This window comes from Aegilops tauschii, chromosome 4 (genome assembly GCF_002575655.3).
Source record: "Aegilops tauschii subsp. strangulata cultivar AL8/78 chromosome 4, Aet v6.0, whole genome shotgun sequence".
Lineage (NCBI taxonomy): Eukaryota > Viridiplantae > Streptophyta > Magnoliopsida > Poales > Poaceae > Aegilops > Aegilops tauschii.
In genome coordinates this window covers 458,838,507-458,854,900 of record NC_053038.3, presented here as the reverse complement: position 1 = coordinate 458,854,900, position 16,394 = coordinate 458,838,507, and the positions used below count along the sequence as shown (strand labels likewise).

General features: G+C 53.5%; 1 protein-coding gene across 1 annotated transcript; it reads left to right on the top strand.

Annotated features, from left to right (window-relative positions):
* Nucleotides 1–7,861: 7,861 nt before the first annotated feature.
* On the top strand, nucleotides 7,862–9,381 carry LOC109774594 (uncharacterized). Its single transcript, XM_020333334.4, has 2 exons — nucleotides 7,862–8,424; nucleotides 8,578–9,381. Exons 1-2 carry the CDS (start codon nucleotides 8,065–8,067, stop codon nucleotides 9,151–9,153), a joined length of 936 nt encoding a protein of 311 aa, XP_020188923.1. The 5' UTR covers nucleotides 7,862–8,064; the 3' UTR covers nucleotides 9,154–9,381.
* The last annotated feature ends 7,013 nt before the right edge of the window (nucleotides 9,382–16,394 follow it).

The following is a 16,394-nucleotide window of genomic DNA, read 5'->3' as shown; positions in this document are numbered from 1 at the left end:
ATGTGTTTTGGTGACCGAAGATTATTCGGAGTCCCGGATGAGATCACAGACATGATGAGGAATCTAGAAATAGTCGATAGGTAAAGATTGATATATTGGACGATGATATTCGGACACTGGAATGGTTCTGGATCGTTTCGGTTATTTTTTGGAGTACCGGGAGGTTACCGGAACCCCCCGGGGAAAGTAATGGGCCTCATGGGCCATAGGGGAGAGAGGAGGAAGCCCACAAGGGGTGGCCGCCCCCCCCCCATGGGAGTCCGAATTGGACTAGGGGAGGGGGCGACGCCCCCTTTCCTTCTCCTCCTCCCTCTCCTTCCCCCTTTCCCCCTCCGTAAGAAGGAAGGGGAGGGCGAATAGGACTTGGAGTCCTAGTCGCCCCCCCCCCATGGCGCACCCCCAGGGCCGGCCTCCTCCCTCTCCTCCTTTATATACGGGGGCAGGGGGCACCCCAAAGCACATCAATTGTTCTCTTTGCCGCGTGTGGTGCCCCCTCCACAGTTTACTCCTTCGGTCATATCGTCGTAGTGCTTAGGCGAAGCCCTGCGCGGTTCACATCACCATCACCATCACCATGCCGTCGTGCTGAGGAAACTGTCCCTCGACACTTTGTTGGATCAAGAGTTCGAGGGACGTCATCGAGCTGAACGTCTCAGAGGTGCCGTACGTTTGGTGCTTGATCGGTTGGATCGCGAAGACGTTCGACTACATCAACCGCGTTAAGCTAACGCTTCGGCTTTCGGTCTACGAGGGTACGTGGACACACTCTCCCCCTTTCGTTGCTATGCATCTCCTAGATAGATCTTGCGTGATCATAGGAATTTTTTTGAAATTGCATGCTACGTTCCCCAACACATCTAATAACTCCACAATGCACTCCCTTAGGCCCAAATATGGTGAAGTGTCATGTAGTCGACGTTCACATGACACCACTAAGGGAATCACAACATACATGTCATCAAATTATCGAACACATATCAAGTTCACATGATTACTTGCAACAAGATTTCTCCCGTGACCTCAAGAACAAAAGTAACTACTCACAAATGATAATCATGCTCAAGATCAGAGGGGTATTAAATAGCATAATGGATCTGAACATATAATCTTCCACCAAATAAACCATATAGTAATCAACTACAAGATGTAATCAACACTACTAGTCACCCACAAGTACCAATCTATAGTTCCGGTACAAAGATTGAACACAAGAGATGAACTAGGGTTTGAGAGGAGATGGTGATGTTGAAAATGTTGATGAAGATTGCCCTCCCCAAGATGGGAGAGTTGTTGGTGATGATGATGATGATGATTTCCCCCTCCGAGAGGGAAGTTCCCCCGGCGGAATCGCTCCGCCGGAGGGCAAAAGTGCTCCTGCCCAAATTCCGCCTCGAGACGGCGGTGCTTCATCCCGAAAGTCCTCCCCTTATTTTTTTCTAGGTCAAAATGACTTATATACCAAAAGAGGGGCACCGGAGGTGGGACGAGGAGGGCATAACCCACCAGGGCGCGTGGGCTCCCTGGCGTGCCCAGGTGGGTTGTGCCCACCTGGTGGGCCCCCTCTGGTAGTTATTTGCTCCAATAATTCTTATTTATTCCATAAAATTCCTCGTGAAGTTTTAGCTCATTTGGAGTTGTGCAGAATAGGTAGCCTGACGTAGTTTTTTCAAGTCCAAATTTCCAGTTGCCGGAATTCTCCTTCTTTGTGTGAACCTTGCATATTATGAGAGAAAAGGCATTAGAATTACTCCAAAAAACATTATTATGCATAAAAACATCATAAATAACAGTGGGAAAACATGATGCAAAATGGACGTATCAGGCATCTCATACACATGCATGATCGCAAATGAACAAAGTAGTAGACCATAGCTTAATCATATAAAACTGCCATATACAACAACCTAAGCAAGATTGCCATCTATATAGTCTACAACATGACAAACGAGTGAGCAACTCATATACAAGCAAAATGGCAAAGTGAACCTAGAAGTAAACTATAACTTGATAATATAAATTTGCCACAAAAAGCATGTGAGCAAAATTGTCATCTAGATAGAAAAGGATGAAACTAGACACAAAGGTGTTGTACTTCATGCATCTGGAAATGGACATGAGGTCGGTTCCCAAGGAAAAGTAAGTGGTTTTGCAATGACTAGAGCACAAAAAATAGGGGGAAATCGGGGTGGCTCACGGAGGAGCTCGAATCCGAGCTCAGTGAACCTAGGAGGGGGACGAGGTGAAGATCAACGATGGACGACGATGAAATGAATCTCGAGAAGGCGAATACGACAGTGAGGAAGAGGACCAAACCTAGCCACTCTCACCTCTGGGGCCGCTGAATCCAACGTTGAGGAAGAGGATGGACATGGCCTCCATGAACCTCGAACATGGCGTCTGATAGAACGAGGCTCTGCCCACTCGAAGTGTCCGCCGCCTCGCATCGCAGGATCCTTGCCCGTTGTCTCCAGATATATGGATAATCAATATTAGCACCTGTTATTGTTAATTTAACATCTACGTAAACATTTTCCACCTATATATCAATTCCTGGTATTACCCGGTAAACCCCAAAACACTTCCAGTAACTCTGGAATGCTTTCGGTTTCTCTTGAAACTATTTCTATATTTAAAACTATTTCTTGAATATTTTCTCACAACTCTTACTCAACTAACACTCAACAGATCGTGATTCCCTTAAGCTTGTGACCATGTAGGTTCGGTAAAACATAGACATGAACGAAACTCCCTTTCGTTCAATGACGAATAACGGAACCATGGACATCCATATTGATCCCTATGAATACACGAATGATATTCGAGTGAACCTTTGTATATCATGTTCTATTACCTTTCGTCCGCAATACTTTACCAAACTCAAGGTGAAATGTACCGGTATCCTCTTAAGTCATTCTCATGCTCACTATACCGGTCTCCTCGTTACCGGTTTGGTTCTCCTTTCTCGTTGATATGTTTTGGCATCCTTGTGACCTTACTCAACTATGTCTGGCCAGACGATGATGGATGCCGTCATACTTAGAGGGCCCTAAGAATATCTCTTCATCGTCGGAGGAGCAAATCCCACCCTTGAGTTGTCTAGCCCCTTGTCAAACTTTCCGACGAACTTGTAAGTTGTCGTTATGATCACTATGTTACAGATGACGTTTGAGCAACCCCAAAGTTCATCGTCCGGTAAGAAGTGGCTATGATACTCTCATGGTCTAATGAACTAAAGCATACATTAATTATCTGTGTTATATGAATAGACTTGTGAAGATAGTATCTCAAAGTATAACAAAAGTTGGGTCAATTCAATATGATCATTCTTCTAACGTCATACTCTCAATGTTGTTTTGGGACTATCGCCGCACTTAACGATATCCCAAGATCCGGAAAACATGATCAACATACAACACTTGAGCCAGTCCTAGAGGCGAGACTAGGAATCAGGTTTTATCGTTTATCATTCCACACGTGTTTTTGACTTTTCCATCGAATCACATATTCCAAGATCGTAGCAGTTATAGCATAGAATATAAACTCTTAATTATGGATGTGGAAATAAATAACACAATATTATTACCTCTATGACATATTTCCAACAGAAGATTTCGTCAATCTCCGCGCGTTGCTGCCGGATGAAGCGTCAGTTGGCCTCCACATAGTCCTCGTCGTGGATGGACTCGAGGATGATGGCCTGAGCCGCCATCTCCTCGGCTTGGGCGACCCCGAACTGGCGTCTCCCAAGGCGAAGCCCGTCTTCCTCCTCCAGATCTGCTCCCTCCATGGGTTGGGGGTCCTGCTCCGCCTCCGCCTACTTCTCCCCTGGCTCCGGCGAGTCCGGCGGCAAGCCGGCTGCGATCCGTGCGGCGCGCCTAGCCTGAATCTCCTCGAGCAGCTGGAGGCGCCGCTCCAGCGTCAGCTTAGCATAGGTGGTCCCTCTATTAGGACATGGCTGTCATGGATACGAGCGGAGAGGGAGAGAAGTGGATGTAGCTCGGGTTGGCGGGGCGGAGAGGGAGGAAGCCAATGTGGCTAGGGCAGGGAGTCGTCCAGATTGGTCGTGTTTTTTGTTTGACTGGTCAGTGACTGAGCCACTTACCAAGGCGTTTGAGACCGGCTTGAGACGCTCGGTTGTAGATGTTCTTACGATTGGGAAAGGCAACCAGCAACGCCGAAGCCGGAGCGCCGGGTGCAGGCGATCGTCGATGCGGCAATAAGCAGAAACTCCCGGTAAGCTACTACTACGATCCGAATTACTCCATCTGTGATGCAATATATAAAAACGTTTAGATCACTAAACTAGCGGTCTAAATGTTGCTTATTTCTTTACGGAGTGAGTATTTAGTAATAAACTGAGCTCACTCTTCACAGCCTCTTTGGCTTCGCGTACGCGCGGGCAGGCGCGTTGGCAGATCCATTCCGGCCGCGTCATGGCCGGCGCTGATCTGCAGAGGCATGGACACAACCACGTCCATTACTCCCCATCACGCACGAAACGCAAACGGATGGCCCCGGCCTGCCCACGATCGCCGTGCCATTTCCGCCACGCCCAACCAACGGGAGAAACAACAATCTGATTGATGAGTTCCTCGCAGCAGTCGATTGGGCGTTGAGCGGATCGAAATTCCCTGACCGGTGATTCTTCTTCCGAAAACAGTGAGCCAGTGCCCACCCTTTCGCGCCGTGTGCTTGTGCCCTTGCGGTTTGGATGCGAGCGGGGAGAATTTTTCGCAGCGAACGCTGTGCCTTTGCGCCCCACCACCACTTCAGCCCCGAATGGGTCACCACACCCTCCATCCCCCGAGCGCCCCGCTGTTTTTTTTTCTTTGAAACAAGAGCGCCCCACGATCTTTATTTATCATAGTAGACTTTACTGCTGATCTTGCAAGCTTTCTTCATCGCTGAAAGTTTTCGTCAGTCCACTTTCAGAGAAGCTTTTGCAGAAGCAATCTTGGCTGATACAGTTTGAGAAAAGAGCTTCTTGGTTGGGTCGAAACATGCTACTACGTGGAGCAGATATTTTTGAGAGGTCAGTGCGGTTGCTTCGGCAGCAAACACTGATCGCTTGGGAAGCCATGCTTATCGGGAGAGTTAATGGCGGACGAAGGCGAAGCTACACCTGACCTAATAACCAATCATGGTCGATGAACCCCTCGATCGGGACCATGGATGGACACGCACGAAACGAAAGCAACGAGGGCGGGGCAGGGCAGGCAGGCACCTACATGCCTGCCTGCTCCCATCAACGCAACGCAAGCCACGGTCCCATCAGTTAGCTGCACGTAATCATCCACATAGACCGCTCTTTTCCGCCGGGCCGGGCAACGCCCGGCACGAGGGTCCCCCGGCCCGGCGACGCTCTCCACGTACTCCGCCGCGCTCCGGTAGCCGGGCCCCGGACGCCGATCGATGGATGGATCGATGCCGACGTGCCATCCGCTCCCCCACCCATGCATCATGCATGCTTCGCCGATCTCCATGCATCGATCAAAACGATCGATCATCGTCGTCGACCCCGGGCCGGGTACTCGAGTTCTCGCACGGGCGCCGTGACCACGTCCGTCCTCTCGATCAGGCTTCGTTTCGAGCGCCAAGGAAGAAAGTTGCACTACATCTATACATAACGTACTACAGTACGTGTAAAAAGCGTACGTACGTACGTACCAGGCGCACGGGACTCATGGCCTCACGCGGGCACGCAGGGTGATCGGGTCATGGAGGGAGGAAAAGGGGTTTGTTCGCTTGCCTCCCCTTTTTGCCGGTACGTAGTACGTGAGCGCATGGCATGCACAACTTGTGAGCAGAGACGGACGTTGCGAGAGGCAGGCCCTCGTACAGTACCTTTTGTTTCCTTGCACCTGTCATGACCCCCGATTCCCTTGCTGGCCTCCATCGACTTTTGGCATCCTGAATTAAGGACACTCGATCGGAGAGGGCCGGCCGAGGAAAAGTTCCGGGCAGGAGGGTAGCTAGCGACGGCCAATGCATCAAAGCGGATCGCCTCACTGATTTTATCTATCTGATCCAGAAATTACCCAGGCTAGAAAACAAACAGTACTAGAGCGAGTGTCCGTCCATGTAGTGCAGTACCGGTTTTGTGCTAAGTGTCAGTCCAGTCCTGTGGTAACAGGGGGCAAATGTAAGCATTGAATGCATGATGTTGCCGTGTAACCTGACTGATCATGGCTTTGACTGATTGGCGCATAGCGTAAAGCCGGATACGACCTCCCCGCCTTCTTTCTTTTCTCGATGGACCGAGCGAAAAGGGAGGCCCGGTCATTTTCGACCGGGCATGAATGAATCGCATCATATCGCTGTGCTCGCATTCCACTGGCACAGTGACACGCACGTCGATCAGGAAGAGAGAGAGAGAGAGAGAGAGAGAGAGAGAGAGAGAGAGACTGTTTCATCGCAAATCGGATCACACAATGCAAGGGAGGGAAAAAAACTGGACGAATAATTGAGGTGAGACGGTGGGATGGTTTCAAACGCGTTCTAAGTATTTATTTAGTCCCCGGCTCTATCCTTGTGACTTGACAACTAAAATCCCTCCCTCGGAGAGATGGTTATCAGTTATGGGTTTTACTTTGGGTCAGAGTAGAAGATACGGCCCGAGCGTAGAACCGTAACGTGTTACGCGGGGACAAATTTTCCGGTCAGGAATGGCACCAACATCCGTCCTTACGGTTCGTCAGGCGTCACGCGCGACACGGTCACCGAGACACGGGATGAGGGGGCCGGCTCATCAACTAGCCGTATGGCTACAATCCCGGCAATCTGCACGCTCGGCCAGGTTCTTGGCTTCGATCTTACGTCGAGACGAGCCATAGGCCGGGGGCCGGCGGGACCGAACCGGGGCGGGAATCCGGGCCGGGCGGTCCCGGAGCTACACTACGCGCATACATCCACCCGAGCTTGAGTGAGGATCCGGAGAAGCTCCCCATTACTCCATAGCATTAGCAGGGAACGCTTGGATGCCACACCAATCCCCCACAAAGTCATGTGCAAGTGCAGCCACTTCGCCACGGATAAGATAGATAGGAGCGTATGTGGGACGGGACAAACACAACCATCATCCTTAGGAATCAGGAGGCTGGCTTGGCTTGTGTGCGCACGCGGTGCTCGTTTCGCTGCACGATCCGTGGCAAGCAATACGGTTGCTTGGGGGCAACCCCCCGGCCGGCCGGTGATTGGGCGGCGCGGCCCCATCAGTTTCGTGTCCAGTCTAGCCTAGCCGGCGGCTGTGACGGACCGACCGACCGATGGGCTGTTCTGTTGGCGCGGCCTCAAGTTTTGCACCGCCCCTTGTGTCGTGATACTGACGACGCCGGGCTGCGAGCGAATTGATGGAACCGCCATGGGTTGTTAATTTGAACGAACCGACATGGCCTCTCGTCAAGTCCTTCCCGAAATGAACTGAATTCTGTCCATAAATAAATATATCTAGTAAATGATGCATTATTCCCTTCCTTTCTTTGCCATTCCGTCCATAATTAGGATCACAAATGCCTCGGAATTCAGTTTCAAAGGAAAACCACGGTGGCAAAAATGGCCTGTTTTTTCCAGCCAGGAGCAGCACGCCCTCCTCCCGTCCCGGGCACGCGACCCACCGCCCCTGCTCTGCTCCTGTCACCTGCAAAATGCCCGAACTGCCCACCCCGTCTGGCCCCATTTGCACCCCGAATACACCCATTAACTACGGGCCAAGCGAGGGTAGGCGAGACATTTCACAGTTTCGACCCACCTGTCAGAGCACACGTCGGACAGCATCGAGGATAGGGACGACCACGCAGGAGGCCACGCCTGCCACGTCACCGCGCCCCAGGCCTTTAAATCCCGGTCCCCTCTCCCACTCCCCTCTCCGTCTTCTTCCGTCGGATTTCCTTCACAGCACAGCCAAACAAATTGTAACTCGTAAAACAAAGGGGAGGAAAGGAAAATATAAACCCTAGCCGCGCCGATCGACGCCAGCGAGACGGCTATGCGGCCGGCGATCGACGGAGACCAGGATCGCCGCCTCTAGCCGCACCGACCAGTACCCGTCCGCTCGCCTCCGCCGCCATGAGGGCCGCCGCGGCGCAGATCGATCCGTCCCCGTCCCCGTCCCCCGCCGCGCTGGCCAAGTCGCGGCTCAAGCGCCTCTTCGAGCGCCAGGTGCTGCGGGTCTCGCCGGCGGAGCGGCTCCCGCCCGTCTCCGCCGGCGGGGAGAAGGACAAGGAGAAGGATGACTTGGAGCCCAGCTCGGTGTGCCTGGACGGCATGGTCCGCAGCTTCCTGGAGGACGGCGGCGGCGCCGTCGGCGAGCGGGCCCCGGCCGCGCGCTGCTGCAACTGCTTCAACGGCGGCGACGCCTCGGACGACGAGGACGGGCCCGCCGCGGCCGAGGCGTCCGCCATCTCCGACGCCGCGGAGACCATCAAGGTAGTGTGCGTGGCGACTGCCGAGCGCTGAATTTTTCTTTCCTGATCGTCTTGCTTCATCGCCGGCAGGCCGCTTGTCGCCGTTGATAACGCAAGCAACGAGCGCACGAACTGAACTGATCCTTTTCTTCCATTTCTCGGTGTGCGCTTTCAGGGCCTCGTCCACTGCGCCAGTCTCCGGGAGCGCAACCTCCTCGCCGACGTGTCCACGCTCGTGGAGCGCCACCGCGCGGCGGGGGCGCGCAAGCGCGACCTGCTCCGCCTCCTCGCGGCGTCCCTCCGCGCCATGGGCCACGACGCCGCGCTCTGCCTCTCCCGCTGGGACAAGTCGTCCTCCCACCCCGCCGGCGAGCACGCCTACGTCGACGTCCTCCTCCCCGCCGGCTCGGAGCGCGGCGACCGCGAGCGCGTGCTGGTGGACGTCGACTTCAGGTCCCAGTTCGAGGTCGCACGGCCCACCAAGGCCTACCGCGCCGTGCTGCAGCGGCTCCCGTCGGCGTTCGTCGGCAAGGAGGACCGGCTGCGCCTGCTGGTGGCCGCCGCCGCAGACTCCTCGCGCGCCAGCCTCAAGAAGCGCGGCCTCCACCTTGCTCCGTGGCGGAAGCCCGAGTACATGCGCGCCAAGTGGCTGTCCCCCTACGAGCGCGAGGCTCCTCCTCCGGCGCCGGATGCCTCTGCCAGTGAGCTCGCCGCCATCGGCGAGGGAGGCGAAGATGGAGCCAAAGTTTGATTAATCAAGGATCGGCCATTAGTTGATTTTTTTTCTCCTGGGGAATTTGCAGCGCAGTCCCCGGGCGGGCAGGGACCGGATGCAGATGTTTTTGCTATATTTTCGTCCTTTTCTCTCTCATTTTGACCCTTTTGATGGGTAACGGAGTACTAGCAGTAACTTCCAGTAAGTATGTACCGGGAAGCAAGAGCAACTAAATAAATAAAATTTGTAGTGTTTAGTTCAAAATTTTCTTAGTATGTTGAATTGTTGCTTTTACTCAGCAGCAAAGCAAATTTCTCGCAACTAGTATGTGGCGGCCAGTGGAGAAATGTGATCGGGAAGGAACTTGTATGTGGCGGCCAGCGGAGAGCACAAAATTGGGGTGAAATCGAGTGGTAACCGACCTATTGCAAATAAGGAATGCACCGAGTGGTGAACTGAACTGACATGAGTAATTTCGGGTTGCTTTCTTGATCGGTTTCCGTGTTATTGCCCACGCCGGGAGGGAGGGATGGATGGATGGCGTGCGGTGCGGCTCGCTGGAGCTTGCCTGCTTGTGCGGAACAAGATACCCGGGAACTGACTGACAGCGCCTTCCATTCCCTGATCTGAAATCCTGGGCACGGAGTAGTAGCTGTCTAGCTGAGACAGTGATCTTCTCTTCAGTAAAAAAACTATTTTTTGAACTGACCGGGGGGCTGGACTGGAAGCGGCCAAACTGCACGCACCACACCGATGACGAATTCATCTTGGGATGAAGCCATGAAGCTGGTTCAAGGATTAAAAGAAGTCTCTCGAATAGTTTAAGATAGTGGTGAGGTGGGTGTACTGTGCAAGCGAAGCGAAGGCTCTGCTCAGGTGACGCAAGAACAAGTGGATAGGACCGTCCAGGGGATGAGTAGTGTATACATATATCTGCATCGGTGTACGCGTTCGCTCACGTATTGTTTAATTCAGCGCCATAAACAAATGCCGTAAATCCGAATCTTGGGGATAAGATAACCTGGGACGGGTCGCTGGGCCCTGTGGAAGTGTAGATCTATTCAGCTCAGCGTTCGCTCCCGGATCCCCTGCGATCTTTTCCTTGCTCGCCTACGCTTCCCATCATAACGCTTGCTCCATGATTGGGGAGAGGGGTATGGAGTGGTTCTTCAGTTAACCCTGTTCTCAACCTCCTTCCCGTGGAGGTGGAGTAATAAGTTTCTTGATGATCGCCTGGAGAGGAGGGTTCTTCTTGGAACGGATCGTGCATGTACTCCGCCGTGACGCATGTCTAGATGCACCCCCTCATGAAACATGCACTGTACTGTACTTATACTGTCTGACACTATTAGTGGTGGAGTTGAAATTAGTCCTGACAGAGCAAATTATGTGTCCTACCTATGTGTACCACTGCATGTCCCGGTTTTTGCTTGGACTTGGCCTCGAAATTCCAGTCCTGCTCCGGCCACTCTCTGCCCCTCGCCACCGGCCAAGATCTGCGCCTTGTCACCTGCTCTGACCGGCCGTACGCGCCGCGCCGCGTGGCATCGTGCCCGTGGCAGCAGCGCGTGCACGTACGGTGCAGCCACTCCGGAGGAGTAAAGTCTGTTTTAAACCTTAAACTCGTAGAGCTGGTCGGAATCGGACCTCAACCTTTGAATCCCTGAAATCGGTACCCTCACCTCTCTCATCCCGGTCAAAATCAATCCTACACCGATCCTAGACCTGTTTGTCGCACTGGAAAACTGCAATCCCGGGCGGGATTACAGGTTCACTGCAATTCATATCCATCTTCTTTGCCTCGGCTGTCGCGCCGAGCTCGCCGAGCGATGCTGCAACAGCCAGCACTGCGATGCATGGCAAACTCCACGGCATGCTCCGACACCCGCCGAGATGCCGAAGCCGAGTCAGAGGCCGTGCTCTTGGGCGTACTCGCGCGTCCATTGAACGGCAGCTAGCTGAGTTCCGCCGGTACAGATCGATCAAGCTAGCCGGCGTGTAAGTCACTACGTACATTAGCTAGCTCATGGAAAATCCATCCACATGTCCACCTGCTTCAAAGCCAGCTTCTACGTGAATACGCTAGAATACCAAAATCGTGTGAGTCAGCTTTGCATAATAGTGTTCGTCGCAGAGTACTCGGCGACGACCCGGCGTCTTGAGGCTGTGCGTAATTGCCCATAGTGGCATGCGCTGACACGGTCATCGTCCTACGGCGGAACCAGCTCCGAGCTTTGTTCCTCACAATCAAGATGCAGTTCGCGCACGTGCATGTACAAGTGCACAAGGTCCCTCGTGAGCTCTGCCCTTTTGAGATGGAACCGTACCCTCATCTTGTCGCCGGCATGCCGCCGCCGGGAGCATGCCAGACACGTCTCAAGGAAGAACCCGAGCACCTTGGTCACCAGGTTCATGGCGCGCCGCAGCACGTAGTCGCCAACTGATGTGATTACCGAGGACTCGAGCACGAAGTCGAGCGGGCCCGTGCAGCGATGTACGCGCTTGTCGTGCACCTCTCTGGTTCGGCAACGTCGAGGCGCCATTGGCGGCCGGCAGTGGCGCAGTTGAGGAGGAAGTTGATGAGGCAGAGGCTGGACCCGCGCTGATTTTCAGATGGAGCGGAGGGGATTGAGGATGTATATGACATGTGGAGCATGGACGTCAGCGAGACTAGACTTTGATCCTGGGCGGGATTGATATTTTCCCGGTGCGCCAAACAGATTCAAGGTTGATATTAACCGGGATAAAAAAGGTGAGGATGCTGATTTCAGGGATTTAGGTTCAGTTCGGACAAGCTCTACGAGTTTAAGGTTTACTTTACTCACTCCGGAGCGACCGTAGTACGTACGAACGAGCGGCACGGCTCACGCGTCGCCGTCGTGGCCGTAAATTGTCGCGCGTTCCGGCGGCCGGTGCCCGCGGCGCGGCAACCCTGCCGGGCCGGGCCCGTACGCGAGCAGTAGCGCGCATGCATGCACGTCGCGGACCAGTCGTAGCAGCGCGCGAGCGTGAGCGTGACCGGCCACCTGCGCTGCGCCGCGGTACGTACCGCTGCATGCATGAACTGGCTCAACATTTACGTACGTACGTACGTACGTGGTATCTGGTATTCACCTCGCCGAGCGGAGCGGATCGGGATTCGAACTTGAATTTGATCACGAGCTGCTCAAGATCGAAAAGAGAGCTGCAGCCGTGTCAGCTGGGGCGGGGCACCGGCGCTGTAGCTCTGGATGACACCGGCTCGGCTCCAAGTTCGTTCGATGCTGTCTTCTTTCTTTTTCGCGTCGCCCACTGACGCGGCTTTATTGCGCTGTGCCCCGCTGCCCATCACACGATGATTGCGCCCCCCGTCTTCCCGCTTTTGCCTTTCGCCCTCTCCTCTCCTCTCCGGCCCGGGACGCAAAAGCCGGCGCCCCCTTTTTGTTTTGCTTCTGACCTGACGGGGAAAAAGAGACACGCATTTCTCTTCTCTTGATGAGCGAGCGTCAGTCTCAGTGCGTGCGTGGGGCCTCGCCTCGCATCGCATCGATCCTGCTCGGCTCGGTCTTATGATAAGAAGAAAAGCCAAGTTCGGTCTATCTTGGCTTCACGATCACCAGTGCTGTGTTGCGCACCAGAGCTCCCCCCGTTAGGTTAGGTCACTGACGCTGGCCGACCATGGCCGGGAGTGGAAGGCTACGGGGGAAACCAGGCTGGTGGATCGTCATCTTGCCCATGCCTGCCTCCGCTTACGTTTGCGCCATCACCGCTTTGATGCACCGCGTGCCCCGTCCCTTGCAACGGGCGCAAGCGTCGACTGCGGAGTGAGTGAATGAGGCGCATCCTCCTTTCGGGGCGCACCCCCGGCTGCGCCGCCCGTAAATGCACGCTGACGGAGCTGCCTGCGCTGCACCACTACCGCGTAGCTAGCCAGGGTCACCTCTGCCACTCGCCGTACGTACGTACGTGCGTGACATGGACGCCTGCTTCAGTGCACGCATTCATGAGTTCCTGACGGAGGAGCGCGAGCGAGCACGATAAGAGCAAAGAAAAAATATTTACTCGTATGAATAGTCGTCGCGACTAGTATGCGAATCATTGATGCGGCCTGCATGAGCTGATCAGCGGTGCATGCATGCACGGCCGAGCAAGCGTACGTGCTGTGTGTGCAACCTGCAGTCTCGTACTCAGTGCTGGTGGTAGTACATCTTTCTTCTGGCGCGACGGACGGTGCAATGCATGTGTGGGTGAGTGAAAAGCGTCTTTCAAATGCCCCCAAGACGAGGAGTACGTCGCCACTGCATGCCCGTGATCTGTTTGTACCGGCACGGCGACGCGTGAACAGGAGCAGGCGTTAAGGTGAGGGCAAAAAAATAGGGGACGGGCCAAGGTCATGTCCCGCGAGACATGGACATAAAGCTAAGCTATTGCCATCAAACCATTCGTACCGCATGTCAGGCGGGTCTTGAACTCAAGACCTCTTGACTCTGATATCATGTACTAAAAGTGTATGGTCTAGCCAATGCATCCAAAAAATTGATCTGATGAAAGAAACTAGGCAACACATTATACGTCAACAACAGGTCCAAAGTAAAACCGTCACGTACCCGCATGACTGCTTCCGTGGCACTCGTGTTGGGGCCACGAAGGATCAGATGACTCACTCCATTATTCCTGACAGCTCAAGAGAAAAGAAGAGCCTAGATATATATACTACTGCTCTGCTCTGAACCCGGCGGTGGTTGTTAAATTCTGCAAGTTTCTGAAGTATTTAAACGGACTAGCTAGCTAGCACTGAGTGCTCAAGTCCTTGTATCTCCGTCGCGATTAAAAAAGTGGATACGAAAGTCATGGCTTCTCCCTCCCGGCTCCATTTGGCTAATATTTACGCATATATTCCTTTTCTAACACGTCGTTTTCTTTCGACGGGGTCCCTCCTATCGGCTTCTGACCCAGTGATACATGACAGTATTCTGGTTATGAAATGGACAGTCAGTGATGCTACGCTTATCCCGGAAATAATATTTCCTTCTCGAGGCACATATTGTTTTCTAGGATATCCCTATCCACAAAGCACAGATTTCTTCCCGCACCAACTAACTGCATGCATTTTTATATTGCGCCGCGACGTGGGGTCTAGTTTTTTCTTTTCAGAGGAGGAGTAGACATAGTAAACGTTCAGCAGAACTAGTCCGTCCTCCCCTGTGCCAAGCCTGCTTGATGTGGAGGTGCATTCCTGTACAAACTTGGCAACGATTTGAATGCTGCTCTGTATATGGCATCGATCGACCAGTGCTGTACCGTGGGGACAGAGGCACAGCGTACATGTGTATACCAGTGTATGAATTAGTCCAACCGTGCATCAATATGTAGTGGCATGGTTGGTGGCTTGGTGCAAGGAGGACCACTTGTGTGTTTTTACTTTTGTATGTGTGTGCGTGTGTCTGCGTAGCACCGAACCGGATGGCAAATTTTGCATACAAAAATATCCAACGGCAAAGACAGTGTGAGCGTCACAATTTGTCCATTTGCCGATGGAACTGTGCATCCACCCTGACAGGGCCTTTTGCACGGGATCATCAACAATTGATCTCGAAATGTTATCCGGTGGCGTATTTTCTTCATTAAGGAGTTTTCCCCAAGCTTCATTTCTCAATATCACAGGAGGCCGTCTAAGAGCAACTCTAGTAGACCCCGCATCCTCCCGACCCGCAAAACGTTTATGCAGGTCGCGGAAAAACGCCTTTGCGGGCCGGCGCGGACGGCCGCATATGCAAACCCCGCATAATGGACGCGTAAAAACGGATATTCCCGGAATATTCTTTTTTACGGGTTGGGGTTGCGGCGTCTGATCGGGCGCAGCTCCTCCGAGCCCGCAAAACTTAAATTTGCAACTTAATTTGATCTTGCATATTGCATTGCTTTTCTTATTTAACAACATTGGATACAAAAGGTATCAGCAAATCTTTGCTAGAATAGCAAGACCAAACAAAACAAGAACTACAAGTATGCATTTTAGAAGATTTTCAACTTCCATAACTGCTCCCACTAGTTGGACTAATATCTTCTCCATGCATTCGTTGTTGATCTGTGGATTCTTGATTTTGCATTCTTCTTTCTTCATCTTTGGTTCGGAAGAAGTAGATGTTGCTTCCCCTCTAGTTGCACATGCAGCCGCATCATTGCCTTCGATTGTACAAGGGAGTGCACTAACATTTATTAAGTTTCTTTCTATCAACAAATCAATGTATTGGCCTTCCCAAAACCAAAATGAATGAGCAAGCTCGAAGTGAGCTACCGTAATTGAACTAGAGAATGAACTATGAAACGAGCTACCGCAAGTGCACGTACCCCGTCGTTTTCGCATTTGAAGAACACCCATCCGGGGTGCTTCGGCGTGCTCGAAGTGAGCCGCAGCACTTTCCTCGTGCAGTCGTCGCACTCTATGAGCGGCATCGGCAAGGCACAAAGGCGCTGCGCGAGCGTCGAGCCCGGTGGACGGCCGGACGAGTCCATGCCCGCAAACCTTCGGCAGCGGCGGGCGGACGAACCCGTACCTGCATGCGGCGATGCGCCCTTGCCTGGGTTGCGGGAGAGGCTCCCCGACCACTCCATCGCTTGAGGCCGCAACCGGCGGCCGGAAAAGGCCAAATCCGGCGGCCCGGGATGAAGTGCCGCAGATCTGCAAATCCGGCAGCCCGCCGACGCAGGAGGGAGGGAGGGGAGGCCTCGTGCGCGTAGCGGCCTTCCGGCGTGCTCCTGCCGGCTGCGTTCGCCTGAATCTTGGGCGGCGGCCGGCGGCGCGAGGGGGGAGAGGAGAGGTGATTGGTGGCAGAAAGCGCGGGATGAAATGTCCTCCCACCAACCGCTTCCGCTTATATGCAGGGCACCGCAGCGGCGGGGGCGAAACCCGCGTTTTCCCGGGTTGGGGTCGGGATTTTGCCGCACCCCCTAAACTTTTTACGGGCCGGGGCGGGATGCGTGGTCTGACCGGGCTGGTTTTTTCGCCCTGACCCGCATTTTGGAGGTTATTTTACGGGTCGGGGCGGGATGCGGGGTCTGCTAGAGTTGCTCTAAGTGGACGGATCCCCATTCCAACACTTAAAGCTCGTTGTGTCCGTTGTAAGCAGAGAAGATCTCGATATACAACCCCTGGCCAAACAACCTAGGAGTTCTCTCTGGTCTCCGATCTCGGCGATTACCTGTCGACAATGATGACTGAAGTTTTCGTGCCTTGCACAGTGCTCTGGCCCCCTCTGTTTATGTTGGTGGCCATGGTGTGGCCTAGAGGAGGTGCA

Excerpts from the sequence above, each read along its gene's own strand:
- LOC109774594 (XM_020333334.4), top strand. The coding sequence starts at position 8,065 with ATGAGGGCCGCCGCGGCGCAGATCGATCCGTCCCCGTCCCCGTCCCCC. Across the intron at positions 8,425-8,577 it reads ACGCCGCGGAGACCATCAAG|GGCCTCGTCCACTGCGCCAG; the intron begins GTAGTGTGCGTG and ends GTGCGCTTTCAG.